The sequence below is a fragment of the Cavia porcellus genome, unplaced genomic scaffold (genome assembly GCF_034190915.1).
Source record: "Cavia porcellus strain 051 isolate PalLab524CR breed Dunkin Hartley unplaced genomic scaffold, mCavPor4.1 scaffold_11, whole genome shotgun sequence".
Taxonomy (NCBI): domain Eukaryota; kingdom Metazoa; phylum Chordata; class Mammalia; order Rodentia; family Caviidae; genus Cavia; species Cavia porcellus.
In genome coordinates this window covers 53,237,921-53,265,721 of record NW_026947494.1, presented here as the reverse complement: position 1 = coordinate 53,265,721, position 27,801 = coordinate 53,237,921, and the positions used below count along the sequence as shown (strand labels likewise).

General features: G+C 36.0%; 2 protein-coding genes and 1 long non-coding RNA gene across 5 annotated transcripts in view; 2 read left to right on the top strand and 1 right to left on the bottom strand.

Moving 5' to 3' along the window:
- The window catches only part of Srek1ip1 (SREK1 interacting protein 1), a 40,036-nt gene extending 32,956 nt beyond the window's left edge, over positions 1-7,080 (top strand). For all 3 annotated transcript variants that reach the window (XM_063258244.1, XM_063258243.1, XM_063258242.1), the window contains one exon: positions 1,001-7,080. In XM_063258244.1, coding sequence (XP_063114314.1) covers positions 1,001-1,187 — 187 coding nt within the window. In that variant the 3' untranslated portion in view covers positions 1,188-7,080. The remainder of the gene's footprint in view (positions 1-1,000) is intronic.
- Shisal2b (shisa like 2B) lies at positions 6,840-23,830 on the bottom strand. The gene is made up of 3 exons (XM_003461602.5): positions 23,498-23,830; positions 19,218-19,375; positions 6,840-7,047 (listed from the first exon to the last, which is right to left on the bottom strand). Exons 1-3 carry the CDS (start codon positions 23,806-23,808, stop codon positions 6,914-6,916), a joined length of 603 nt encoding a protein of 200 aa, XP_003461650.2. The 5' UTR covers positions 23,809-23,830; the 3' UTR covers positions 6,840-6,913.
- Positions 23,831-26,532: 2,702 nt separating this feature from the next.
- Positions 26,533-27,801, top strand: part of LOC106027977 (uncharacterized) — a 68,240-nt gene continuing 66,971 nt past the window's right edge. Inside the window, exon 1 of the long non-coding RNA XR_001201552.3 lies at positions 26,533-26,878. This is a non-coding gene — a long non-coding RNA (uncharacterized LOC106027977). The remainder of the gene's footprint in view (positions 26,879-27,801) is intronic.

Here is a 27,801-nt window from a genome sequence, read left to right as displayed (position 1 = left end):
AGAAAGGAGGGCAACTCAGAGCTGGGAAATACACAGCTCACTCTGCAGACATGAGATCCCTTGAGACCACATAGTCTCATTCATTTCTTTGGCACCTGCCTTATGTCCATCTTAAGATTTCTGGGTTTGAGTTTTAACTCCTAATATTTAGATCGTTGAACTGACTTTTAAGATGCCAGTTTTATTTTCAATTAACACAGTTTCTGTCTTTTCACATGTATTTTGGATTTGGGTAGAGGTTAAATATTACTCACCTCTTTCATGTAAAATCTGAAATATTGGCTTGCTTTTTTAAAAATTTCATTTTTTTCAATATCAAGGAAAGTAATGTATGTTTTTGCCCTGACTGCATATTAGAGGCCTATTTCAAAACTAAATTACAATGATAAATCATCCTTATTCATGTCTGTATTCATCTAAAAGCATCATTTCTGTAACTAGTGAAAATTATTTGATATTGCAAGTGTTCATTTATGTCACTGCATCTAGGGTGCAGATGACTTGAAAAATCAAAGGAATTATAAATGTGCTTTTTTTCATTAATGTTCAGCTTTTTCCATCTATACCAATGTATAATTATAGCTTCTTTATATGTATGTATAATTATATCCTTTTGTGGCACTTTTAAGAATATGCTAGCAGGTTATTATAAGCAAGTGAAATATATACATTAAAGCTTAATGACTACCACTTTGCCTTACAAGATTTTGAAGGATAGCACAACTTGGAAAACTGAAAATCACAGAAAAATAATGTCATCCTTACTGAATTTAAAACTCCTTACTAAAGTTGAGCAGAATAGAGAGATTAGTCTTTTCATTTTCTGTGCCTAGTATCAAAAATTCTGAATTCAGCATTTTAAGAAAATAAAATATAAACATTGAGTTTATGTTTATATCCCTTCCTTACTCCAGGAAGAATTTAAAGCAACCCAAATCCTCTTTAAATTTACCTAAAAGCTCTAAATACAAGTTTCAGCCATGTCTTATATTGCCCATAGGTCTTATTCCAGTTCCACTGAAGAAGACTCTTCTAAACAAAAGAAACAAAAATATCAGAAGAAAGAAAAGAAAAAAGAAAAAAAGAACAAATCAAAAAAAGGGAAACATCACAAAAAAGAAAAAAAGAAGAAAAAAAAGGAAAAGCATTCTTCTACCCCTAATCGTTCTGAAATCACAAAAAAGTAAATTTAAAATGTCATCTTTAAAAAGTGTTCCTCCTTGGATTTTGCTATATAATTGATGCTTTGCAGTAAACCCCAGCATTTTCCATACAGACATTTTTTCATTGGTGGGACCATTATCCCTCTGGCTGTATGTGTTTAAATAAGTCTTGTTACTTGATAGCCATGCCCCAAGTATAGATATTTGTAAATACAGAGCACACTATTTTTGGTATTTTGTATCTCTGTTTGGCTAGTGTTTTTACTTCATAAATGGCCCTTGTAGAGTCAACACAAATAATCTACTTAATGGTTAATGAATATTCCTCAATCAAGTGTCCACCTGTCAGTGATGAAGCTAGGCAGGGGGTAATGATTTGTTATTGACATTGAAAAATTAAACAGCTTTATCTACTGGGATATAATATACAAAGATGATGAAATTCTTTACTCTGGTATTTACTCTAGGCTTTTCAAAGTATAGTAAATGAAATTGGTTTATTGGTCTTGAGTAGTACTTTTTAAATGAATGGTATCTGCAGGAAGATGATAATAAAATATTTATAACAAAGTTTCATTGCTTTATGAAATGTAGACTTTCTAGTACCTGGCTCCTTTTTTTCCCCCAGTAACAGTTAAAATGTTTTTTCCTTGTTTAGGGACTAGTTCAACCTTTAAGAAAGTCTGGCAGAGATGATGCTATGTTGGTCAAAAATTTTAGGGTAGACTCCTGGGTATTACAAATGTGCCATATTGGCATGTCTTGCAGAGATACCTCAAAACAGCCAAATTTGCATTAGAACTGATATTTATTGTATTTAGTATATAAACATTATGAACCATATGTCTATGAGTAATGTGGAAAATTTTTGTAAATATTAGCACATATATCTTTTGTCTGAAATGACTTACAGTTTTGAAGCAAGTTTCACACTGATTTTCCGCTTTCGTGAATAACAAGTTTGAGGTGTTTCCCTCTTTTACATCAGTCACAAGTATCAGTAAGAATAAAAAAAAATTTAGAATTAAAAATTCTATACTTTTTAAAATTTAAAAACCAGGGAGTTACATCATGAAAGCCTTTGTAAAACAATGGAAAGTTTTTGAGAAAGCATTTTCATATGCTTTCTGGTAGATATGTTTCTGACATTTTTAATTTCATAGTGATAATGTTACTTAATTTCTTTAATGCTTAGTATTCCTGATACACAGTAAGTTAAATATTTATATTGTAGTAACATTGAAACTCACCCTATTATCATGGGAAAGCACCAAAGATCCCAAGTAAGCTCACTGTGGTGCACTTAGAAGTTTTCATGTTGGTAACGTACAGACATGGCTGCAGCTGAATACATGATGATGAAATCAGCTGGGTTCACTTAACCTCATGGGCTGGAAGCACTTACTGAGTCTTCCTTCAGGGGCACCCTAGCCAGCATGCCCATACTCAAAACTCCAGGGAAGCTGCACACACAGCCCTGCCCTGGTGTTTGAGCCTCAGACACCTTCATACCTCCAGCTTTTCCATGACCTCATTTATTCACTTGGTTCCTTCAAAAAGAAACTGTTGTTTAAAGAGTTCAGTCAACAGAAAAACACAAAACTATTAGATTTTTTAAGGGTCTGTTTTGCCTTCACTATTCTTCAGATGAAAATTCAGTTCTTTAGTATTAATGACTTTTCAAGTTGGTAAAAAAGAAAAAGCCTTTTTAAAAATGTTTAATAGATACTACATACAAAAGGATGGCCTCATCCCACAGTGTATGTAATATGGGAGTAATTGCAGTACAGTTAATCAAGTTATTTGTTTTACTTCTATTAATTGTAAAGATTATAAATTAACGTTTCTTTTCTGAACAGTGACAGAACTTATGATTCAGAAGTTATATAAAAGTCAGCCCTCATTAACTAATATACTATAGAAAATAAAAGATTTTAATAGCTCTAATTTTCCCCAGAAATAATCTTATATTCTTGATTTCCCATATTAGCATAGTTTATAAAATATTTCATTTGAACAAAAGTTATTTTTTTTTACTACTTTTCTTCTGAGATGATCTTGCCTTTAGTGCAAATCTCAGTATTAAATTTTAGGGAGAAATTAACGAAATTTCATCCCAGGCAGTATGCAGCATTGTTCCTAGTAACAATCCAGAAGTCATGATCATTCTCACTAGGTAATCCAACCCCCATAGAATAACCCTATATAGCCCTCAGTAAAGTCATCTAGCTTTTTTGGGCTTTGGTGTCTTTTACCTATAAGCAGTTGTACTAAATTATCTCTGACATTACATCTAATCTTCAACGTATATTATTGCCAATATTTTAGTAAAATTCAAGTAATACTTTAGAAATTGTTATAGATACACAGCTAGTGTTCTATAACAGTAAAAGTTAAATTTATTAATTATTAAACATATCAACTTTTTAAAACAGATAAAGGATGCTAGATTTGCTTTTTTGTGACCACCCAATGTATGCCATTTTCATTAGATGCAGACAATTTAAATTTACATTTGTATCTGTAACCATATTATCTGAATACTTTGAGACTGTTGTTTTTAGGTGATAGACTTACAGGTCCAGCAGTTTCTCCATTTTTTTTTCTCCATATCATCTGTTGACTAAAATCTCTCAAGCATATTTTTAGTTCTTCACATTTAATATATCTTCATTTACGTCTTTAGGTCCCAGAAGCCAAGGCATCAATTACTAAGAAGTAAAATAACTATATGTGTCTGTATTTGCTGTACTATCTAAAATCATATAACTTCAGGTTACCTTAGGCACCAGAGTTATTAATGTTTATTAAAATGACATTGAGTCATCTCTTCAACAAATATTGAGTACCAACCATGGCAAATACTATGGTGCTATGTAGTGAGGAGAGTTCTAAGTAAGATACATTTGCTTCCCATATGGAGTTGACAGTCTGGTTGGTATGAGAAACACTAAATCACACCATTATTAAACAGTGTCAGGGCTGGGGATTTAGCTCAGCGGCATAAGCACCTGCCTTGTAAGCAGGCAGTCGTGAGTTCAATCCCTGGTACCGATAAAAAAAAAAAAATACCTGATTAAACAGTGTCAATAATTCAAACATGGCCTAATAGAAATACAGACGGGTATCTAACCTATTTGGAGAAATTAAAAGAAACCACCTAGAGAAAGTAATGCCTGAATTTCATTTTGATTGAAGACAAGGGAGACATGGTTAGGATGGATACTGTGAACAAAATCACATACAAAATTATATATGCGTGTAGGAATTATAAGCTATCTCATTTTGCTATTGTGTCATATGTTAAACAGGAGTGTTAAGAATTAAGAGAAATATTTTAGATTCTTGGGTTCAAGAAAAGATCTTGTGTTCCATGATTAGAAGTTTTGACTTTAATTTATTAGTGGTGAGACATTATTAAAGAGTTTCAAAGAAGGAAATGACCATTACTGGGATTTGGTTTTATCTATTTTATAAACCTATTGCAGTTTTTTAAAAGATGGTGTTGCTCTCATTAAAAGGCCCTGTAAAATAGCAGATGATTCTTCTGTGTTCCAATATTTGTATTTTTCTACACTCACCTTGCTTTCCAAGATCTATTTTACCAAAAATTATATAGTGACTTAAATTACCTAAAAACATAAAGTTCAATTGTATCCTTTATCAGACCAATTCTCAGTATTAAGTATCTAAGCATTTTTTGAAAATTTTTAAAATTATAGTTTATTTTTGAAAGGCTTAAACCAAATTATATCTTTGTTTTTGTTAGATCCAAGTAAATAATCAAAATATTTTTCATTCATAGGCTATGCCATAAGTTGATAAAGCATCTTGTCTTTAATATTTTGTCCTAATTTGTAAAGTACAATTACATAAAATTTACAGAGAAAGATGCCAGCCAGTCCACCGGACGAGCCCTGGGGCTCTTCCTCAGGTAACCTACTGATAAGCTATCTCAGCAGGTAGTCAGCCAGGCAGACCCTTCTGATCCTAGCGCTGGGAGGCAGACCTGGGCTATTGTCCAAGTACAGTATATTTCTTATACCATTGTGACAGTAATCCTAGCTGACATGCCCACACTCTTCGGACCTCACCTATTTCCTCTCAGCTCCTTTGAAAATACACAGAGTAGCAGAGAATTGGTGTCATCCATCCAGACCCAGGCTCTATTTGCCTGATCTATGGGTGATGAGGAGTCTTGGGGACCAGGAGCATTTTGCTGACCTTGAGTCAGTGTTTCTTGCTCGTGTCCTGAATGACATATGCCCTTGCCTTTGAGCATCAAGTAAACCCACAACAGTGCCTTCACTTTCTCAACTAGATTTTCACCTGAGACAGTAAAATAATATATTACTTCCTGTATATCCAATTTTCTGGGATATTTTAAAAATCAATGCTATATAAAAATTTTTCACAAAAGATCTATGAGCTTTCAAAAAAGAAAAATCTTTTGATTTTATGACCTCACGTCACTTTTATAAAGGAAAAGTCTTTCATATACATTCTAAGCAATTTTAATATTTAAACCTTGGCAAATATGTTCTTTTTGAATGTGAAATCCAAGTGAAGCAGTAGGATGTTGTGATAATGATGAGGGACTCTGCTTTCAATATAACTACATGTGGTCATTTAATTTTAAGCAGCAACTGTGGCAGGCAGTGCAAAGTTGAAAGAACATTTTTATCATCAAAGAAACTTCCTTAAGACAGTACTGGTCTAGAAGACATCCATGGTTGTTCTAAAAATTTTGACAGCCTAATGATGAAAAGTTTCTAACTCCAAGCTTTGCATGCCCAAGGACAATAGGCATCATTTTTTGTTTTGTTTTTGTCTTATTTTTGTTTGTTTTTTTCATACCAGACCAGAGAAGCTATATTCAGGCTATTTTGGAAGACTAGTCTTCTGACTACACATTACTATACAAAGCAGCAAATGTGTGTAGTAGAGCTGGCTTAAAAATAGTCCTTTTTTCTATTGAATTCCATCATAAAACCAGGTCTGTGTTCTTGTAACAGAAATCACATTTATGAATAAAACACTTAAAACTGATAATTTGCAGAAACTAGCTTTGTTTCTAGATGTCTAGGTGGTATTAATATGATAGTAATAGGTTAAAACCAGAGAACTGGATGGCTTTATAACTTTCATTACAGGGATGCTTAGGGAAATTTATCAGTAAAGGATTTCTATTATGGCTGTCCCTTGAAATATAGAAAATACTGTACAGATTTTACTGTGTGATTTTTTTTGATACTGGATATTAACTTTTATGATGGTAATATTGGGTCCCCAAAAAATCCTCAAAAAAGGTATAGCTGATTTTAAGACATTTAAGAATGTGTCACCTCTTGTTTATAAGACACCCCTGAGACTTACCTATCCAGTACCATCCTCTCATACAGAAATAATTCCCTGTATCAAAAAAATTGTGAAACGTGGAATTGTGATGTAAACTTTTCATTGTTTCTCATTAAGATAGGTTTACTTATCTGTGCAATTGATAAATTTCTTCTGAAAATTAATATAATTTATGAAATGCAGAAACATCAAATAAAAGTAAATCTATGCATGTGAAAAATATCAAAATTTAGTAAGTGTTCAAATGAAATTAGCCAATCAGAAATGCAGCTGTTTCTTTTTTGGGTGTGGAAAATATTTGAAATGCAAAATACAAACTGTGGCTTGAAATGCATTCTTTATTTTTGTTGCTCCAGCTCTCCTGTGAGCTTTTAAAACACAAGATTTTTCAACTAGTAAACAATATTGATTTGTGCTGTATCCATTCCTTTGTCTTGAATTATATCTTCAGCCTCATAGGATGTTTCATTTGTTGAATTTGATGCTGCATTTGAATTGAGGGCTTTGGTTTTCCTATTTAAGTTGCCTGCAAATACAAAAAATAAAAAGTTTGAAATTATACTATAGAATTTGACTTTTAAAAATGTGTGCTTAAATCAATTTTTCTAACAATTTTCAAAGTATGATCTGTAAATGCTAGGTAGATGAGTCAGAAATGAGTAATTTGCAGAACTCCACAAGGGAAATATTTAGTCATAGGTATGAAACTTTCATTTCCATACTTACCTTTCTTTCTGCATAGTTGTGTGAGGAAACCAGACATTTTGACGAGGAGGTAACAACTGCTGGATCTCTTAATAAAATATGTAAACTGTCCCTTGCAGAAACTGAAGAAACTGCATTAAAGCCAATCATAATAATTTGCAACAATCGTAAGTCTTTGCCATCACAACCAGTTTAGATCTAATTTTTTAAAAGGACACATTTGTGCCACAGTCCTATTCACACACACCATGTAAACATGAGACCAAATGATCAGAAACTTGGCTCACTAAAAAGAAATTGTTATTTGATAAAGTTTTAAAAAATTATATAATTGTGGAAATCGTGTATCATTTTACCAACATATAAAATTTTAGATACATTTTTAAAATATAAATAAGTAAAAAGTAGTGGAAAAAAGACATCACTAATGACTTCTGTCCAGCTCACCCGCATATCTGACCTAAAAGCATTTAGCTTAGTTCTTTCTTTGGCTTCCAGGTGCTACCCTCCTTTGATCCCTCCTACCTACCTCTCCTTTCCTGCTCTCAGTTTCTCTTGCCAGTTTCTTTTCTTTTCCCAGATCTCATTGATTTAATAGTGCCTCAGAGCTCAAGTACTGATTCCTGACATTGTCTCACTCCCTAATTAAGTTAATTTCAATTCCATACTTTATTGTTGTGTTTTTTCAAGATGTGCAACCAAACTCAGGGGTTTACACGTATTAGTACTGTACCTCTGAGCTACACCCCTGGCTCTTATTTTTAATTTTGAGACAGTGTGTTGCTAAGATGCACTTGCCATCTTCCTACTCAGCTTTATGCATATCTGATATTATAGGTATGTACCCCCATGGTTTTAATACCATCTCAATGCTAATGACACCTAGATGCATTTCTCCAGTCCAGAGCTCTTCTAAATTCCAAAATTTCAACATCTAGTTGACATCTCCATTTAGATATTTAATAGAAATATCCAATTTAATTCAAAACAAAGTTGTGTTATTCCCAGAAGAGCCTCACCACTTGTAGTCTTACTACTAGAAACTCGGTATCTCCAGTTGTTACGGTCATCATTGACTTCTTTTCTCTCAACACCCTAATCCAATTCATCAGCAGCCCTGTTGACTATGTCTTTAAAATTCATCCAGAACCATTTCTCACCATCTTCACTATTACCACTATCCTCTTTTCAACTAATACTAGCAATCCTTTAAAAACCAGGCCAGATCATATCTCTGCTCAGAGCCTTCCATTTCACCCAAGTCTTCACCATGGTCCGTGTGGTCTCACACACATACTGCTAACCTCTCTGACTTCACCTCTTTCTATTTAATCCCTGGTTCACTCTAATTTTTGATTAAAGATATCAGGCATGTTCAATCCACACAAATATTTCAGACTCAATCTTGTTTGGCATGTTCTCCCAGATGACTTATACAACTCTCTTGTCTCCAAGTCCTTTCTCAAACGTCACCATTTGAATTGGACCTATCCCAAACACTTTAAAATTGAAATCTACATATTCTTCATCTCTAACCTCTTCTGCCCTCTATTTTTCTCATGGTATCTATTATCTAATGTAATTAGCCTGTTTACTATGCTGGTTACTTACTACATATCTCTCTTCAACAAAATGTTAGTAACACACCAAGAGATTTTGATTATTTTGTTCATTTCTAGACATTAATGAATATAGAAAAATATACATACCTAGCATCCAATAAATACTTGTTGAGTGAAATTAATGAATTTAAATACTATATAAGATTTTAAAATCTTTAAAATTGTGAGTGGCAAACAACAGAATTAAAAGCCAACTGGGGAAAATGTTTAAAACAAGTGTTTCATGTCTATCATAATGTCTAGATTTTTAAAAGCGAATTTGTTGTAGGCACGACATTTTCCAGCTCGAAAAATAGCCTTTTGCCCCATCGGTAAGCAAAGCTGTTCACAATAAATATAATAGAGAAAACTAGCATGAAAATGTTAGAGATTAAATAAATCTTTACTGTTTTTACAAAGGTATGTGGCTGAGAAAATATACTACCTTCAAATTTAACTGCTAAACTACTAATAATGGAATGTATTACTTATAGGGACCCTTGAAACCATTCTTCATATAACATTTAAAAAGCAAATTAAGATGTTTATAGGTTATTTTTCACTTAGCACTGGTTTTATACTTCAGTATCATAGGCAAAGATAAAAGGTCAAAGATATAAGAAATTAATTTTATAATTCTGAGTAATATTTGCATCTCATACTAGCATTTATGTAAAATCTAAATGTTTAATATTCAATTAGAATTGCTAAACTAGTTATTTTGAGGCTCTAAGTTGCCTCTTCTCCTAGTTGTAATTTTCATTCTGTATTTATCTGGCAACAATTGAAGGAATTTAAATTGTCTACTGCCCTCTGAGGTGTGAAGGTTTTCAAAATGTACCCCAGAATTACAGACTTTACTTCATCTAGAACTGGTAAAGACTTATTCCCAGTACTTGACTCATTCTCTCACTCAGACTTCTAACCAGTTTAGATACAAAGCTATGACTTGCATTGGCTTCTTAGCCCAAAAATTTGCCTAATGAAAGCACTTTGTTATGCAAACAAGAAAAGCTCTATTTTAAGCACACTTTCTAGTGTTCACTCCTTCTCTTCAGATGATCATAATCTAAAAGTGCTTTAATGGCTTCCCATCCAGTAGATTGGGTTGAATGGACACACACACACACAGTGAGTGGAGCTGCAGTGATATCAGAGTGCAGGGTATAGCTCTTTGGCAGAACTTCTTTAAAAAGGAGCGTCCCAGCAATGTCTATTTTTCCTAGTTTCCATTTAATAAAATAGAACTAATTCCTTAACCAACAAAGTAGAGATAAAAGCAGCTGCCTCTTTTTTTCAAGGTTACCACATGAATTCAATTAAAAAAAAAGTTCTGTAATACCATGAACTCCCAAGGCATTTGTTACACTAAATAGTTTTGTTATTCGATTCTTTAGTTGAGCCCAAATCAGCAAGGCCCAACATGACAGGTCTTTCCTTGATTGATTGACAGTTCTCCTTGCAGTTTGCTTCCCATTTCATGTAGATATAAATATACATAAATAAATATATTTGGGGGGGGCCTAGTCATCATATGTAAATCTCAAGCTTCCATTAATACTATATCTCCCAGACTGGCATTTAAATCAAAGTTTTGGCTTTAGGCCAAATTTAAATTAATTTATCAATCTTTCTACCTTTCCTCATCATCTGTGCCATACTTTACAGATCTGCTTACCCTATAAATAATCTGAACTCTGTTCCTGACTGTCTATTGATTCATTGGCTGGCTGATTAATCAACTGATTGATTTTAATAAGTAAGTAGGTACTAGCAATCAAATTCAGGGCCTTTTTATTGACCTATGTCCCAAATTCAATTTTTAAATTTTTTATTATTTATTTTGAGACAGAGTTAAGCTACTTGGGCTCAAAGTGCCATTGTATATTTTTAAAACTAGTACGTATTTGCTGTACATAACGCTTACATTTATCTTAGGGAGTAGGTACATGCATACACAGCTTGAATCTTTTTATCTTTTTAACCCCCTACCCATTTTCCTCCTCTGTCTCTATATCCCCTAGCCCCATTTTCATTATTTTTGTTACCATTTTTTATTTCATGTTCACAACAATTAATGTTTATTGTGGCTATTCAGTACAAGTACCTGACATATCTCCAATGATTTTACTTTCCCTTCCCCTCTGTCCTTGTCTTCAGCCTTGGTCCTCTGGACCCCTTTCTCATTTGCAAAAGATCTATCTGCCTATCTCCTTCTATCACTCCTTGTTTTGTTCTTTATTTCTACTTTGCCTTACTCAAATGAGAGACACTTCATGATATTTAAGCTGTATATCGGATTTATTTCACTTTATATTTTCCAGGTGTATCTATTTTCCCACAAAAAACTCAAATTTATCTTTCTTTGCATTGTGTAGAGATAACACAGTTTTTAGAGCTAAAGACATCATCTTACAACAGTACATCAATACCGATGTTTATAGCACCAGAATTCATAATAGCTAAATTCTGTAAGCAGCCTGTACACTCATCAGCAGATAAATGGATTTAAAAATGTGTCTATGCATAATGCAACACTACTCAACTATAAAGAAGAATAAATTTGAAACACCATTTAAAAATATCGGAGAATGTTGGGGACTTCTGAAAGCCTTTATCTCTTTGCTATCCAGCAGAGATGTACCATGCTTCTGTGCCATTATGTGGCATATCCTCTGCTTTCTGTGTTACCATTCTGAAGTCCTGTACCAGCTTCCGACTACTAATCTAGCTGGGCCATTCTTGGAAAAAGTCTCAAATCTGTGGCCTGAAAGTGTTTTGGTTTTGTTTTGTTTTGTTCTGTTTTTATTTTAAAAGGATATTTTCCCTTTGATTTTAATATTATGCACAGGACTGGGTGGCCAAATGAGCAAAACTTTCCCAGTGACCTACTGGGCTGTTTGTTGACCTCTTCTTGTTTCAGCGAACTGTCTTTTCCCTCAAATACTTACAGGTTTCTCATATAAATACAAGTTTGAAAATTCACAAGGCCAAAATCTTTGACTTGCACATTTGCTTTTTGCACCCATCAGTGACTGGAGGCAGATCTATTGAGAACTTTTTCTTATTCTACTTTTTTCCAGAATTGGTCCTTTTCTGCAGCTGTAAGTTCTTCCGACCTGTGATATTATCATAACTTACAAGGAATTTAGCCAGTATTTTAAATGACTATTTCACAAGAAGAATGGCATCTATTTTACATCCTGGTTCCATCCTCAGTGAAGACCGCCTGACCCTGTGCCCTGCGCGGGGGCACTTGGCACTGTCAAGCACTAAATACTGCAGGAGTTCTGCTGAGCAGTTTGATTTTCTACTTCCTAGGAATGTAGAAAATCAAACAACCATAGGCATTCTAAGTTTACTTTAAATTCCAAGGTCCATTTAGGGGACAATAAGGAGCTTTTATGGCATGGAGCCCATTGCTCCATTTTCTATTAACACCTCTGTAAGTTCTTCAAAGGCCTTTTTGAAATAGTGTTATTACTAAATAAATTGGCAGCCCAGTTTTGGCACTCAGGAGGCTGAAGCAGGACGATTACCACAGCTGAAGACCAGCCTAGGCTACAAAGTTTTGGGCAGAGGTTGTTTTTGTTTTGTTCTCTCACAGAGAGAGGGCGTTCCTCTCTCTCCCTCTCCCCCTTTCTGTCTTCCTCTTCCTTTTCTCCTTTTCCCCTTCTCCCTCTTCTTTCCTGGAACACTGTTAAGTTTATTTTTTTAAAGTACCTTCTGAGCTTATCTATAAATAAGCCATTCGCAATATCACTTGACATTTTAAATTTTGACAATATGATTCAAAAGTTTATTTGGAAACTTCAGCATTTCAAAAATAGGTAGAAATTCTTTTCAAAAGCATAATGGAAGGGAGGAGATGGAGTCTTTAGTCATATATTAAAATGAACTAGTAATGACAAATTTTAAAATATATTACTAGATTAATAATAAACTGATACAGAATTAAAAATCTAAAACCAAATCATAGTATATAGAATTTAGTTTATGAAAAGTAACAATTTAAACTGACAAAAGATTGATCAACCGATAAATATGTGGTGACTAACTTACAGAAAATAAAAACACCAGGCCCCTACCTCACAGTTTATACCAACTGCTATCCAGAACATTGCCACTTCCTCCTTATTTCTCTATATAGTCTCCTACACTGAACATTTTTTAAAAAGATATGTATTTTACCAACCCATATGTGTCCACCATTCAAGGAAATTCATTCTAGGTATTATGCTAAGAAAATAAGTGTTCAATGTATGAATAATGAGAAGAAAAAAAAGAAGCTAGTTCCAAGTCAGTCATATGGCAAAATATGACACAGTCAAGCTTTGATTTCTAAACACTATTCCCAATTAAAATGAATCATGCATCTTGGAGAAATGGTAGATCCCTGGACTGAAACAAGGAAAGTAGAAAATGGCCTATATCATTCTGTTACAAAAAGAAAAAATGTGCTCCCAAAATGATGGGCAAATTTCAAAAGGACCCAAGATCCAATTTAAAAGAGCCCCCACAGTCCAAATTTGAGATAATTCCTGGATATGAATAAAGAGTAATAGGATATTTTAGAGTAAGGAATCTACGAGTTCATGCTGATATTAATAAATAAATGGGCAATGCTATGGTTTCAATGTATGTATCTCTCCAAAAGTCGTATTGAAAACCCAAAGAAACAGTATTAAACAGTTGAGGCCCCTGAAAGGTGACGCACCAGACTGTGAGGGTTCCCCCTACATGGAGGGAATCTGGGTCCTCATGAAAAGGCTCCCGGGAACTCGCCAACACCTTTCTCTCCTCCCACCATGTGAAGACAGAGCAACAAGGCACCATCTCGGAAGCAGACAGGAATCCTCACCATATACCGAATCTGCTGATATCTTTCCTTAGGTTTCTCAGCCTCCAAAACTGTAGAAATTTATTTCTGTTATTTAAAATTATCTAATATAAAGTATTTTGTAGTCTGGCAGGGTGGTTGCATGCCTATAATCCCATTGCAAGATTGTAAGAATTGTAAGCGTGAGCCCAGCCTGAGTAATTTAGGGACTTAGTAAGACCTTATCTCAAAATTTATAAAGTTTAAAAAAGGACTTAGGGATGGAGCTCAGTGCAAAGACTCTGGGTTCAATCGCTAGCACCATAAAACGGATGAAAGAATAAACACTTCGTTATAGCAGTAAAATAGACCATGACAGGTAATGGAGGTGAAGAAAGCTCACCTACATCATGAAATAACAAGCATAATCATTTCCCAAGAGTCTCATCTCTTCAGACTATTCTCTGAGTTGTTTAAACATAGGAATTTTGGAATGATACATGCATTTGAACATAGCATTATCTATTCACTTATTTATTAATATCAGTATGGACTCACAGATTTTTATTCTAAAATATTCTTTTATGGTTTATTCTTATCCATGAATTATCTCAATAAGACAAATACAAAGGAAAACAAAGTTAGAAAATTACCAATAATATAATAGTAATTATCAATAATCATCAATAACTGGATAAAGTTGGAGGAACAGAGTATTTTTATAGTCTCAAAGTGCCTTTCCACAAAATACTTAGTAATTGTAATGAAAAAAAAAACAGTAACTTTACAATGGATTAATTCAGCAACTCCAACCTCAATAAGCAATTTAACTTAATATTACTAAAAGTAGGACAATGTAATTCAGTATTGTGTGCTCTCTGTCATGTTCTGAAACTGTAACTTTTCTGATTCTCCTGTCAAATTGTATAATCTCCCTCAATCCTGAGAAAACATGAGACAAACTAAATTGAGGGACATTGAACAAAACAACTGACTTTTACTTTTCAAAACTGCCAAGATCATAAAGACAAAGGAAGACTGAGAATTAAAGGAAAAATGAAACTAATTATAAGATATTATTGTATCCTAATAAGAAAGAAAGAGATGGGCAAAATTTGAATAAAACTCCAAATTAGATAACAACATGCTTCCTAACTTTGATAAATGTACAATAATTATGTAACATAAAATCATTTGCAGGAAATACATATTTAGAGCTTAAAAGACAGGTGGTTTAGATAATATTTATCAAAAATTTGATGAGATGAATGAGGAAGAATATTAACAATTAACCTGAGAAATGGAATATAAGGGCTATACATTTCTTGAAACATTTTTGTAAATATAAAATCATATCAAAATCTTAAAATTATGACACTCCATCAAATTAATGAAATGACTTAAAATGATGACAGAGACATTCATTTTTTGGTTTTAAAAAAAGATGTCAGGGGCCAGGGGTTTAGTTCAGTGGCACAAATGCCTGCCTGGCAAGCATGAGGTCATGAGTTTGATCCCCAGTACCAAAAAAAAAAAAAAAAAGATATCAATGGTAGTGAAAAAAAGCCTAAGACTCACTTTATCCTATTTTGTTATATACCTGTATTCACAGATGCACAGAAAAAAATTCTAAAGGATATTCACCATAATTTTAATATCTGTGATTTTTGTATATTGAGATTATGTGTGACTATTTGTTTCTCCATGTTTGCTAATTTCCTACAGTAAACATGAACTCTACAAATAGTTCTCTTTCTGGGGAAGAAATGTTATCTTCTTAAAAAAGAAACATAGCACATCTCTAAGGTAGTCCAAGTCTTATTTTGTTCACGATAGAATGAATGATTACATGCTTTTACAATTTACTTTCTCAGTATTCCATACATAATTTGTGTTTTTAACTATATGACTATGCCTTACATTCGTATCATCTGCCTTTACAAAAGAGAATGCAAAATAGGTTATTATTCTATATAACTATTTTCTTTTGTTTGTGATGAGCTGCTCTTAGTATCTGCTTCTCTGATTTTTACCAAAAACTCTGGTTTTTTCCCCATGCTCTTTTCTCATGAGCTCCTCAATGCCAGGGTGTCAATGGATATTCAAAGCATGGAATAAATATGTTTCATTCTTGGAGGAGCACTTTTAGACATAGGAGGTAGAAGATGTCATTATTAGAGTAAAGCAAACCATTGTATTGTATAGTCTAACTGAAAAGTCCCATAAATTTTAAAAACAAAGTGGGAAATTACAAATGATTTCAGTTCATAAGGCAGGCCTTTTTATTCTATCCCTTAAAATTCTGATATGAATTCATTTCTGATCTGCTTTTAAAGATTCATTGAGGGAAAGATTTGAGAAGCAGAGATCAAAAACACTCATCCTCTATTAGCTATTGATTCTTAGCAGCATGTGAAATGACCCCATCCCGGGACCAATGCCCTTCACACAGCCATTTTTGCTCAGGAACTGAACAAGATAATGTTCGAGCCACGATATTTTTTTAAAGATTGGGCTCTGAAACATGTGTAAAACAAAACAACAACAACAAAAATACCCCCCAATTGCTTAGTAATAGATGTGCACAGTGAGCCCTGGCGGGCAGGAGCAGGGGTTTCCAGCAAAAAGACACTGCCTGCTTTTTTCAAGACCTTTTCTCAAGAGAGACCTGCTTTTTTTAAAAAACAGTTCGTAATACATAAAGCTTTAGACTGTAGACATTAAAATTGAAATTTAGGAGAGTAAAGACACCCAGGAAAAATCTTGACAAAATAATCTAAGATTAGACTATTTTAAATTTAGGCAATTGTCATTTATAAAAAAGAAAAACTTCAATGTTCTAAATCACTTTTAATATATGCACAAGAATATATCTCCATTTAGGCTTTTTGGATTGCCTGTAATAAAGACAGTCTCAACTATTAAAAAATATCTATAATAATGAGAGCTTGATCCCTTAAGAACAGACAGTTTTAGGAAAAAACAAAACAAAAAAACTCTAGCTGGTGAAATCAATTTTCCTCTGATGTACTGCTTACTTGCCTGATTTACTATGCAAACATTTTATAATGTGTCTGATCTTTAAGGCACTCCTTAAATGCAACGAAGTCCCAGATTTGTTTTCTAAATAACTAAATACTGGGTGGTTTTTTTTTTGGTTTTTTGCTTGGTGGGAGAAATAGTAGTGTGAAACAGTGCATATTTAAGATTGGGTACAGCAGTGTTTAATTACCATTTCAAAGGGTTGCTTCAAATACAGAAGTGTTTTCTGTTCTTATTCCAGTGACGTTTGTCAATTATTTTGTTTTGGACTTTCCACTACATTTGATTTACTTAAAGTCAACCCAAGGGATCAAAATCACCTCATTTGGCAACAAGAAAGCAATGATCATATAAAACTTGCCCTACCAATAGCAACTACTCAGGAAAGATACATTAAATTAATTTGCTGGCTTGATACATATAATAATTTGAGTGGAGCAGAATGGTTCATTGCAAGAAACCAGCCTCCTCTTACCTTTATAGGAAGAGCATTAACAGACGTCCTTCGCTAAATAGCAGTAAGACTGTAAGACTTGAATAACAAGCCTAATAATTTTGTTGTGAAATAAAATATGAATGTGAAATAAAATTTTAGAGTGGCCGTTAAGCTAAATCAGGAAAAGTATCCAATTTGGGCTTAGCACAATATGTTTGATGACCACCACATTAGCAATATTTTGTCAGTGTTTCTCAAAATATGCTCCTTTGATTACCTACAATAGAAATGCAGTGCTAGTTCATTCAAAAAATAATAAATAAAATACAGTACTGATGGTAAATGATTCAGAGCAAAATAAAGCAGGAAACTGCTATGAGATGTTGAAAGGAAGTTAAAAATACAGGTGAGATGTCAGAGAACTACTACTCATGGGAAGTGGACTTTTGAGTAGACTTAAAGGTGCAAATCATGCAGCTATTTGAGGTAAGAGTTTCCTAACAATGGTGACAGCATATGCTAAGGCCCTGAGTTGAGTTTCAAGGAATAGCACAAAGGTCAGGTGAATTAGCAAAAGGGAGTAAGAAAGATAAAGGCCTAGAAGGTGGACCGTAAAGTTCTTGGAGTCATAGTAAAGCATTTTGTCCATTGAGTGAGATAAGAAAGAAAAGACTTGAGTTTTTAAGCGAAAAAGTGATCCAACTTAGGTTTTTAACAGTCTCACTCTGGGTGCTCTGTTGGGAGTATATAACATGTATGCAAGGACAAAGCAGGAAGAAAAGCTATTTGCTTTAAAAGGCAGAGTTTGGAATTTGTGTTTTTAACTAGGTCCCTAGGTGATTCTTAGATATAGTGAAAATTAAGATCTACAACTTGAAATTACCTAAGCAATAGAGACAAAAAAAAAAAAAAAAAAGATTTTATGACCGGATTACTTAATAACAACTAACATGTCACTTTGTTTTGGCTCTAAATAAACTGGATGTAAATTGTTTGGACTGGATTCAGGATTTGAACCTGTAATGTGCAACCAGTGGTTTAGGAAAAAAATTCCAGAGAGATCTTGGACCCCTGCTCTGTGACACAGGACACCTACTGAGAGAGGTTTCATCTACCAAGTATACTAGGGTTCATATAATCACACAGTGGTAGTGTATTTGTTAGGTTTCAGTGTAAGTATACCACAAGCATGTCAAGGTTCGGCATTCAGTTAAAACATGGGAAGAGACTTTTCTCAATATTTTTAAAATAAAGATTTTTTTCTTTTTAAATGGACACAAGTACTTATGTATTGTTTTGTATAGATTCTATAGTTATATAGTATATTATAGATTCTAAATGTATACTTATAATCAAGGCTTTTTAATATACTAAATAGAAATCTATTTTCAAAAAAATTGACAATTCTTTCTGAGTGAGAAATAACAACTAGCATTTGTATAGTACTTTATAACCAAGATAATTATAAGACCCAGTTCCACAATAAAATGCATAAAAAATTCTTTTATTGTCATACCATAAGCACATATATACCCTATATATTAACTATGTTGCAATCTATTCAACAGAAATAAAGACTGTATTCCATTTATTTTTGTATTTTTTGCATACATTTGAATTATTTTATGTGCTCTTTCCAAATCCTGTATGCAGTTGGCACACAGGTAAATTTTTAACTGATCGTGGACAAACCAATGTAGAGTAAAGCAACACCAAGAATCAGTCACTAAATATTTCCTTATATTTACTTAAACTTCTTTGACTCCATCCAAAATCAAAAATTTAAAAATTTCAAGAGGATAAAACTTAGTAAATGAAAGAGATATATCTCTTTATCTATATTTATAAATATATGAAAGTGGACTGGACCAACAATTGAGTTTTCAGGAGAACATTAACATCAGGCTGCTATTTTTCCTTGAGTACAATTTCTCAAGAGTTTCGATCTTTAAGACCTGATTCAGTGTGAATTTTTACAAAGACGCATAAAGTAAACTACGTTTTTAAAGAACATTCATTGATAGCTCCCAAGGTACAGGCTGTTATTTGGATACAGTACAGATAACTGACTATAAATAATGGATACTGATTACCTTCTTGAGAGGAAAAAGGCTCGAGATGTTGAAGTTTAAGGCCAGTGTCTAATCTCTGAGGCTTTGTGTACAGAAATAAATAGCAGAGGACACAGACGCTGATTACAAAGGCGAGTAAAACAAGAGCAGCGATTCCCAAGCCAATCAGAGCACCAACGCTGAGGAAAACAGAAAAACACAAATTGGCTTGCATACAAATGAAGGAAAACGGTTAAAAACATTAATTCTTCTTGTCTCAATCATTCATCACCAATAAACAATAAATGATTGAAATTTGTAGCTCACCTTTCCTCTACCATCAAACTCATTCTTTTTTCTATAGTTTTGAGATTCTTTGAGATTTATACTTTAATATTAATATGAAGATGATACAAATGCATTATATAGGTAAAAAAAATTCAAGAGATTCCCTAGATAATTCAGTCAAATATATTTGCTATTATGTTTTAGAAGGTAAGATCAAGTTTAACAGTAAAAAGTGAATAAAAATATTTGCTTTTGTTAAAGTTGTAAAACAAATGTTTAGAAAAATACAAAACTTTTGGAGACGTATGTGAGATGCCATTTACTGATACACAAAATTATAACTATTATGAAAGAGAAGATTTGAACTATAGGAAAAAAATGTTTGGAAACTGTATGTGAAGTTCAAGTTCAATGTAAATTTTTACTTTCTAGAAGGGTATCATACCAAAGACCTCTAGCATTAAGAAAGAAACTGGTACTTTTCTCCTGTGACTGATTCTTGGTGTTGCTTTGCTCTACATTGGTTTGTCCACGATCAGTTAAAAATTTACCTGTGTGCCAACTGCATACAGGATTTGGAAAGAGCACATAAAATAATTCAAATTATGGTTTATAACTGACTGTATTTGCTTTGCACTAAATTTGGAAAAACCCTTTGATACAGTTGTTACATGTAACACAAATCATTTGGGAAGTAATATACTTCTCATAAACCTGCAAACAGCACCATTAAATGGGAAAAGGAACTTGAAAATAAACATCATCTTGAAGACCTGCTATGCAACATGTACCGTTTCTTGTAATATATGTGTGTGTAAATATTTATAATTAGTTTTTAAGCTATTCAAGAAGATATTTTGACTTCTCCATAGAGTTGTTCAGACTTAGAAGTGTTTACATACTTAGGTTGCATGAAATATTCAATACATGAAAGTAAAGGACAATTGATGCTGAATGATCTACCCGTAGTAAGTTGGAATACATCCTTCAAAACTAATAATCTTTTATTCCATTACCTTTCTGCTTTGGCTTTAGATTTCTGTTCTCTCCTTGGAATTAGGGGATAGAGAAGCCAAAGGGAGGGAAAAGAGAATCTGACCGAGGATGCTATGCTCCCATCATAGCTTTGGGAGGAAGAACAGCAGTGAAAGTGAAGACTACCCTTATCCCACTTGTCCTTGTTTGTGGTGATAAAGCATTCTTGCAAATGAGAGATTGTCTCTTGAGCTATAACATGATGTCAGGCTTTCAGAGTTCTTGTGCTTAGTTTATTAACGTTAACCCTACCCCTGAACACAAGACTGAGTAATGTTATGGCAGAATCAGTGCAAGGTTATACATTTAAACTTGGGGGTTGTCTTTACTTTCCTCTAAGGGGATAGACTTACTCTCTGGAAAAGCCACTCTTATGCTTGTTTGTACCAAAGATGACTTTTGTAGATTATGCTGTGGAGTGTTAGGATCACTTCTCTATACACTGTAATCCATTTATTCTTATTTAGTGTACAAGACAGTGGGAGATTAGACATCTGGACAGATTCCCAAAATGAGAACTCAGTTATTAAAACATTTTCAAAGTAAAATAAAGTCATTTAGACAATTAAAATATAAAATTGTTAATTTAATTAAATTCAACAAACATTTTGTGAACTTTTAATGTACAAATTAAAAATCCATCCTAATGCAGTTTAAAGAAAAACAAAAAGCTTTCTATGTCTGCTTTCTGTCATGAAAAAACATTCTTCATAATCTTGACAATGCTATTTCAGCTATTATACCTCCATATATTATAGAAATGTTACTTTTTATATGCAAAATCTAGTCACGAAATCTGGGTATAAATGGGGCTCTTTGGAGTCTTCAAAAATACACATTTCAACAAATTCTGTCTTCATTTATGAATAACTTATTTTCCTAAGTGCTGGACAAAACTATCAAAGGAAATCCAAAGATGTAAGGGATTTATAAGAAGAGACAAGACAGGAGAGGACAAGACAGAAAACAGAGAATTGTCCTTTGTTAGGGCACCAGATGACAGTTGTTTTTCAAGTCCCAACAGTGGGCCCGAAGCTGCCAGCACGCTGCAACTTCGCTTCCTCCAGCAGCTGTAGAATCTCAGCATAAGGCCTAGTAACTTCTGGACTGCTTTTGGAACCGAACTATTTTAAATTAGGAGTAAAGACAAAAGAAAAGGAAGGAAATGAAGCTCTAATAAGTTTACCTCCCCACTGCCTTCTCAGAGCTCAGTAACTGCCAGGCCCCCAGCTTTAACACTGCCAACTGAAGTCATCAGTTAAAGTCATTCTTCTATTTCCCAGGAACAGAGTGGCACTTTCCATTTCTTCAGTGCTAAATAAAGACCCCTGCTGGTGCTTCACTCCTTTGTGCTCTCCTACATCTTTGAAATGTTTTATAGCTTCTGCTGCATGTCACTTTAGAGCTATTTAGGGAGCTGAGACTGTTGGACACAATTTCCAGTTGAGTTTGACTTAGACATTGCCAGCTTCTGTTGAAGGTACTGTGCCATTATTGATGCCTGAAAAGACTAAAAGGCAGATTACCGCTGTTTTCCAAAAGGCCAGATAGTATGGTAGTGTAACACAGGTTTTTTTCTCCAAATAATCTACTGAGGATAAACTGGCATCCTCTAATTTTATGTTTTTTTCCTTCACTATTCCTGCATGATTGTGTAAGGTGAACTTACTGGAAGGTAGGAACACGCTTTGAAATTTTTTTTTTGAGGCTTGTGATACAGAAAAAAAATTATTTTATTGCTACAAGAAATAAGATTTAGTCATGTAGTACAGACTCTAGATGTATGCCAAATTCTGGATCATGCCAGGAGTCTAACAGAAATTTTCACAAATCTCTGTGTGTGTGTCTGTCTCTCTGTCTCTGTCTCTATCTCTGTCTATCTCGGTCTCTCTCTCTCTCTCTCTCTCTCTCTCTCTGTCTCTCTCTCTCTCTCTCTCTGTCTCTCTGTCTCTCTGTCTCTCTCTCTGTCTCTCTCTCTCTCTCTCTCTCTCTCTCTCTCTCTCTCTCTCTCTCTCTCGTCCAGATACAAGCTATTAAGTTTAAAGTAACAGGTTAAGATGGGAGTGGAAGTGTTTCTGTTTTTTATTTTTCTTACAAAATCTTGTGACCACATTCAATTGCCAGGAAAAAAAAATGAAAGAATAAAGTTCAAAATTCATAGTGTTTTAGAATGGAGGGTACAAAAAGCACCTAATAAAAATGTCTTCATAAACACCAGCTGTAATAAATTTATAATCATAGGAAAAAGAAATAAGAAAGATGCCACCTTTGAAAGTCTCTTCGCTGCTTTCCAGCACTGGTCAGGCTGAAAAGGCTGAGAAAAGTCCTGGAAGGGTTATGCAGTGTGGGATCAGAGTAACTAAATGCTGGATCTTTGTGGGGGTGTTTGTTGGTCTCTTGCAGTGGAGTCAGGTCAGATCTTCTAAAAAGAGCAAGTTATAAAGTCCAGGGTCAGGTGCGCACCCTCGAACACACACACACACACACACACACACACACACACACACACACACACAATCCTTCATCTATCTATCTAGTATTTTAAAGAATACAGCCAATAGTTCACACCCACAAAGAGACTACCTTGATGATTCTAAGTCCCAAAGGAGCCTCCTTTCTGTTCAAATGGACTCACTAAAGACAATAATAATAATAATAATAATAATAATAATAATTCAAACTTAGCAGCTGCCTTGCTGTGTGCCCGGTCCGGGACCTGCTCGGGTGAGAGCGCAGAGCCTTGTTCCTGAGAGGCGGGCGGGATCCGAGCGGGCCGGTCCGGAGAGGCTCCCCCCGGGCCCGCCGCGGCTGCTGCTCCGGGCAGAGTTCGGAACTGGGGGAGGTTTCTGCACACTCTGTCGGAGGCTCCCTCCGCGCCCCTCGGGAGGGAGCTGGCCGGTGCGGTGGCCGATCAGCAGGCGGCCTCCGGCGCTCGATGACCGCGTCCCTCCCTCCCGGCCGCAGCCCTGCCCAGCCCTGCCCAGCCCTGCCCTGCCCACCTGAGGCTCCACATGTAGCTGTGCTTGTAGGGGAAGTAGCTGCCCGGCTCCCCGCAGCAGTACTTGAGGTCGGCGAAGCCGCAGCAGTAGAGCAGCGCGGCCGCCTCGCCGCGCCGGGGGCACCGGAAGGGCTCCACGAAGGTGTGGTTGAGGCTGTAGTAGCCGGAGCACAGCCGGCCGGTCTCGCTCATGGCGAGCGCCCCGGACGGCGCGGCCCGAAGCCCGGCCGGCTCTCCCCTCCCGCCGGCCCGGCTCTCCGCTCCGCCCCCCTCCGCTCGCGCGCAGCCCGCGCCGCAGCCGCCCCACTTCATCCAGAGAGAGCAGCGGAGGTGCGGGACGGCTGCAGCCCAGGCCGGCGAGGGGAAGTCACAGCTCCGTCCGCCCAAGCACGGGCGGGGTCTGAAGAGCGGGCAAGGTCGGCAGAGCCTGCACCAGCCCCAGCCGCTCGCTCCTAGAGTGGGGGACAAGACAGCTGCTGGCGCGGTGGGTGATTGCCGGCTTTGATAAGTACACGTGAAACAAGGCAGGTTGACCATTTTAAAATAAAAAACACGAAACGAAAATTTGTCTGAAAACTAGCCGTAGGTGTTTTAAAGACGTTGTTCAGTTGGACTCTGAGTTTAGTTTAACAACATATAAATGCAAAGAAAAGCAAGAGATGGAGGTGAAGACAAGGGAGAACTTTCTAGAAAGAGAGGCAGAAAGAGAAAAAGGTCTTCCAAGAATCTTGAGGTGCTGCAGAAACTACCCTTGTCCCTTTTTTGCTTGATATTCTCATTTTCCTGATTGATTTGTTTGGCCTTTTAAATAGCAACAGCAGGGCATGCTTACTTAAAACGTAGGCATATGAAAAAGAAAATACTAATAGCCTTTTGATGAGAAAGCAGGCTACTGACATTCATAAACATTTCAATGCAGAATTCTTCCTTCCACTTCACTTTTGTGTCCTTCCTTTGACCAGGGATGTGGTAGGTTGCAGATATCATGAACTTTATCCCTGGTGCTAGACAGTTTTGTATTTCTCTTAATATTCTTGAGCTCTGTTCTGGCATACGGTTACTTGGAAGCAGTATTATTATTTCTATTTGCTTTTAAGCATTGTTAGGAAGACTTAGAGCAAACTTCAGAACCAAGTAGTTTTTCCCTACATCTGAGTTTACATCCTTCTGGGTACACAATATTTGTGAATTCAAAACCTACCTTTCTGACTTGTGAGAACAAAAACTATTCCTAGACCTGTAAGAACTGTAGGATTCTTCCCTCTGTTGCTTCCAGGGGTTTTCTCTCCTGGGCTCCAGTAGTTTCCTCCCAAGTATGCACTGATCAGTACTCAGCTGAAGGCACCCCAGGTCCCCAAAACTGGTTTTCTTTTCTCTCAGCTGTGTCCCTGCTACTATGTCCTGCTTCCTGTAGCCTCCAGGGCTCTCCTGCACTCACAGCTCCCACCTTCTCAACTCAGGGAGCCAACTGAACTCCATCTCCTTCCACCTCTTTGTACTGTAACCTGAAAATTATCATTATGAAACTCACTTCGCCTACTTCGTGTTTCTCAGGGATCATTGCTTGTGCTACCAGCTATTCATGTGCACAACCCATTATGTCCTGTATTTTGCTCACTTAGTTGTGTCAGGAAGGAGAGTAAACTGGCCCCCAACATGCCATGGACTTGGCTGGAGAATTGGACCTGAGACAAGTGAGGCTACAAGGGGTCTCTTTCCTATGACTGGTATTCCACTATGTGGACACAAAGCCATAGGAAGCTACAGGAGAGAGAAAAATGAAAAAGAGGAGAGGAGAACAGAAGGGTTGAAAGAATGCTTTCAATTCTTGTTCAATGCTTTGTAATTCTTGTTCGAGTCTTTCTAGAGGACAATGACATTCCTACCCTGCTTCCTGAGATGCCTGTTACCTAAGAGTAAAATCCCCTTTGCTGATGAAAGTGCATTCAAGTTTGTTTTTATGACAGTGATTGCACCACATAGCAACATATCAGTCCATAATGAGCCTCATATACAATGATAGTCCCATAGTGGCATCACTTAGTGGCATCATGATTGTAGGCCTTCTCGGTGGGGGGAAGGGGTCTCCCTTGGGTAAGATCCTAAGGTTAAAGAATGCACATGCGCAACACATCAGCAACAAGAAAATATAAGGCAAAGCAGGACACAAGAGTGCAAGAGCAAGAACAAGAGCCATCTGCATCCTTATTGTACAAATCTTACTCAGGTTGTTATCTTGTATTCACATTCTTACATAGAGCTATAACCAGCACATGCCTGATTATCTGTACTAAGTCATGGTTACAAAACTGTATCCCACTCTGTGCCTGTGCCAGAGAGGCTAGAGACACATTCTCAAGTGTCCTTAGATACCCCTGAGCTTTGAAGCAGTCTGAGTGGTTCCCTACAATAGTCATTTTAATTTGTGCAAGTACACTTTGTGATGTTTGTCCAATGTCAAAATCACCCAGTGACGCATTTCTCACAATGCACCCTTTGCAAATGATGTAAGACTGTTCTTGCAATCAAAGGGTTCTAACTCAGATAGGACATCTTCTAGCACAGGAAAAGGAGGAGGCAATTGAGAGGGGAAAACTGAAGCTCTTTAGTCAATAGGCAAATTCTCTTGGAAGGGGAAGAAATGTGGCTTATATCCAGATGTCCCCAAGAGTGTCATTTCATCAGAAGTAGAGCTTTTGAAAAGTGATTGAATCATAGGGGTGCTATAGTTAAATGTGATATAAAGAGGGGGGACCGGGTTGGAAAAGTGGATCCCTGAGGGCTTGACCTGGTAGGGTATGTCTCTCTCCCTTCTCTCTACTTCCTCACCACCATCACATGAGCAAATTTTCTCCCCCAGCCCTTCTACCATGCTGATGACCATGCCAAGAATGAAACTTCTGATGTACAAGCCAAAATAAGCTTCAACTTCAAATTGTTGGTGTTGAGTATTATGCCTCAACAATGGGAAAGTAACTAAGACATAAGTTGAATGAACTTTTCTTTCTGTTGTACAAGAGAAAGAAATTTGGTAACTAAAAAGGAGGAAAGTACTTTTACAAAGTATTGCTTGTTATGATAAAATATACAAAAGTCTTGTATGGAGTGGGACACAGGTTAAATTTGGGAGCTTAACAAGCCTAGAAAAGACTGAAAGTGAATGCTGTAGAAACACACCTGAGTAGCAGGTGGAGTAGGACCAAAGGAGGGGGGTGATTGCTAAAGGTCCAGTTTTAGTGAGAAGCCGTGGCTTTCTGGTAGAACCTCTCCAATAGCCAGTATGCAACTGTCCAGGCACAGCAGTAGAAGGATAACCAGAAGGGGCTGTCACAGCTGTCACAGCCACTCCTCAGCCTGCTCAAGCCAACACACAGAAACAAAGGTAGGAGGGCATGACAGCAGCCGACAACCTTACCAAGCTTTAGATACCTAGAGGTCACTCAAGTTCGAGCCAAATGAGCAAGTCGTTTGGTTTTGTTTATTTTGTTAGTGGTACTGGGGCCCCCCAAAGGCTTCACACTGAACTGTATTGCCAAGCCTTTTAAAGTTTCTTTTATTTGGAAATAGGGTTTTGCTAAGAAGAAGAGAATAGCAGAGAAGAAGGACAGAAAGGGTGCTGATGGTGTAGTAATTCTTCAAGTGTCTCACAATTTTGACCTTGAATTCATGATCCTACTGCTTTATTCTCCTGAGTAGTTCGGATAACAGGTGTTTACCACAGCACTTGATGAAAGAGGAGACTTTTAACTCACTGGGTTTAAGGACACTTGGCTTTCAATAGATCAGAAAATGCTTATTGCTTGTTTGAACTGGCTTACATTACGGTCCCAGTCCTCAGCCTCCTCTGGGAGGAGGAGTTCCGATAGGGAGTGAGTGGAATATGGCTGATACAAAACCTAAAATTAGCTATAAATTACATTTTTTTTATTTTCTCCTCTTCTCATATCTCAGTAATTCTCAACAAAGGTGGTGCTCCTCATCAGGTGATATTTTGAAAATAAGGAGATAATTTTGGGTGTTTGCATAAGTTACTTTAGTGGCACTGAGGGCTGTGAGCCAGTGTTGCTGGAAACAATGTGGCTTTTGATATAGTTGTGCATAATTACATATGGAAACACATATTTTATTGTGAATTATATTTATTTATTATTTCTTCATATTATGATAAAATCATTATATATAATTAGTATATTAGTCTACTTGGGCTTCTGTAATAAAATACCTCAGAACAGGTGATCTGAACAATGGAAACTGATTTTCTCACAGTTCCAGAGGACGGAGCCTGAGCTTCAGGTGTCAGTAGGG

Coding starts and splice junctions, on each gene's coding strand:
- Shisal2b (XM_003461602.5), bottom strand. CDS start 23,808: ATGAAGTGGGGCGGCTGCGGCGCGGGCTGCGCGCGAGCGGAGGGGGGC. Junction 19,376..23,497: donor AGCTACATGTGGAGCCTCAG/GTGGGCAGGGCA, acceptor TGTTTTCCTCAG/CGTTGGTGCTCTGATTGGCT. Junction 7,048..19,217: donor GCCTTTTTCCTCTCAAGAAG/GTAATCAGTATC, acceptor TTGTATTTGCAG/GCAACTTAAATAGGAAAACC.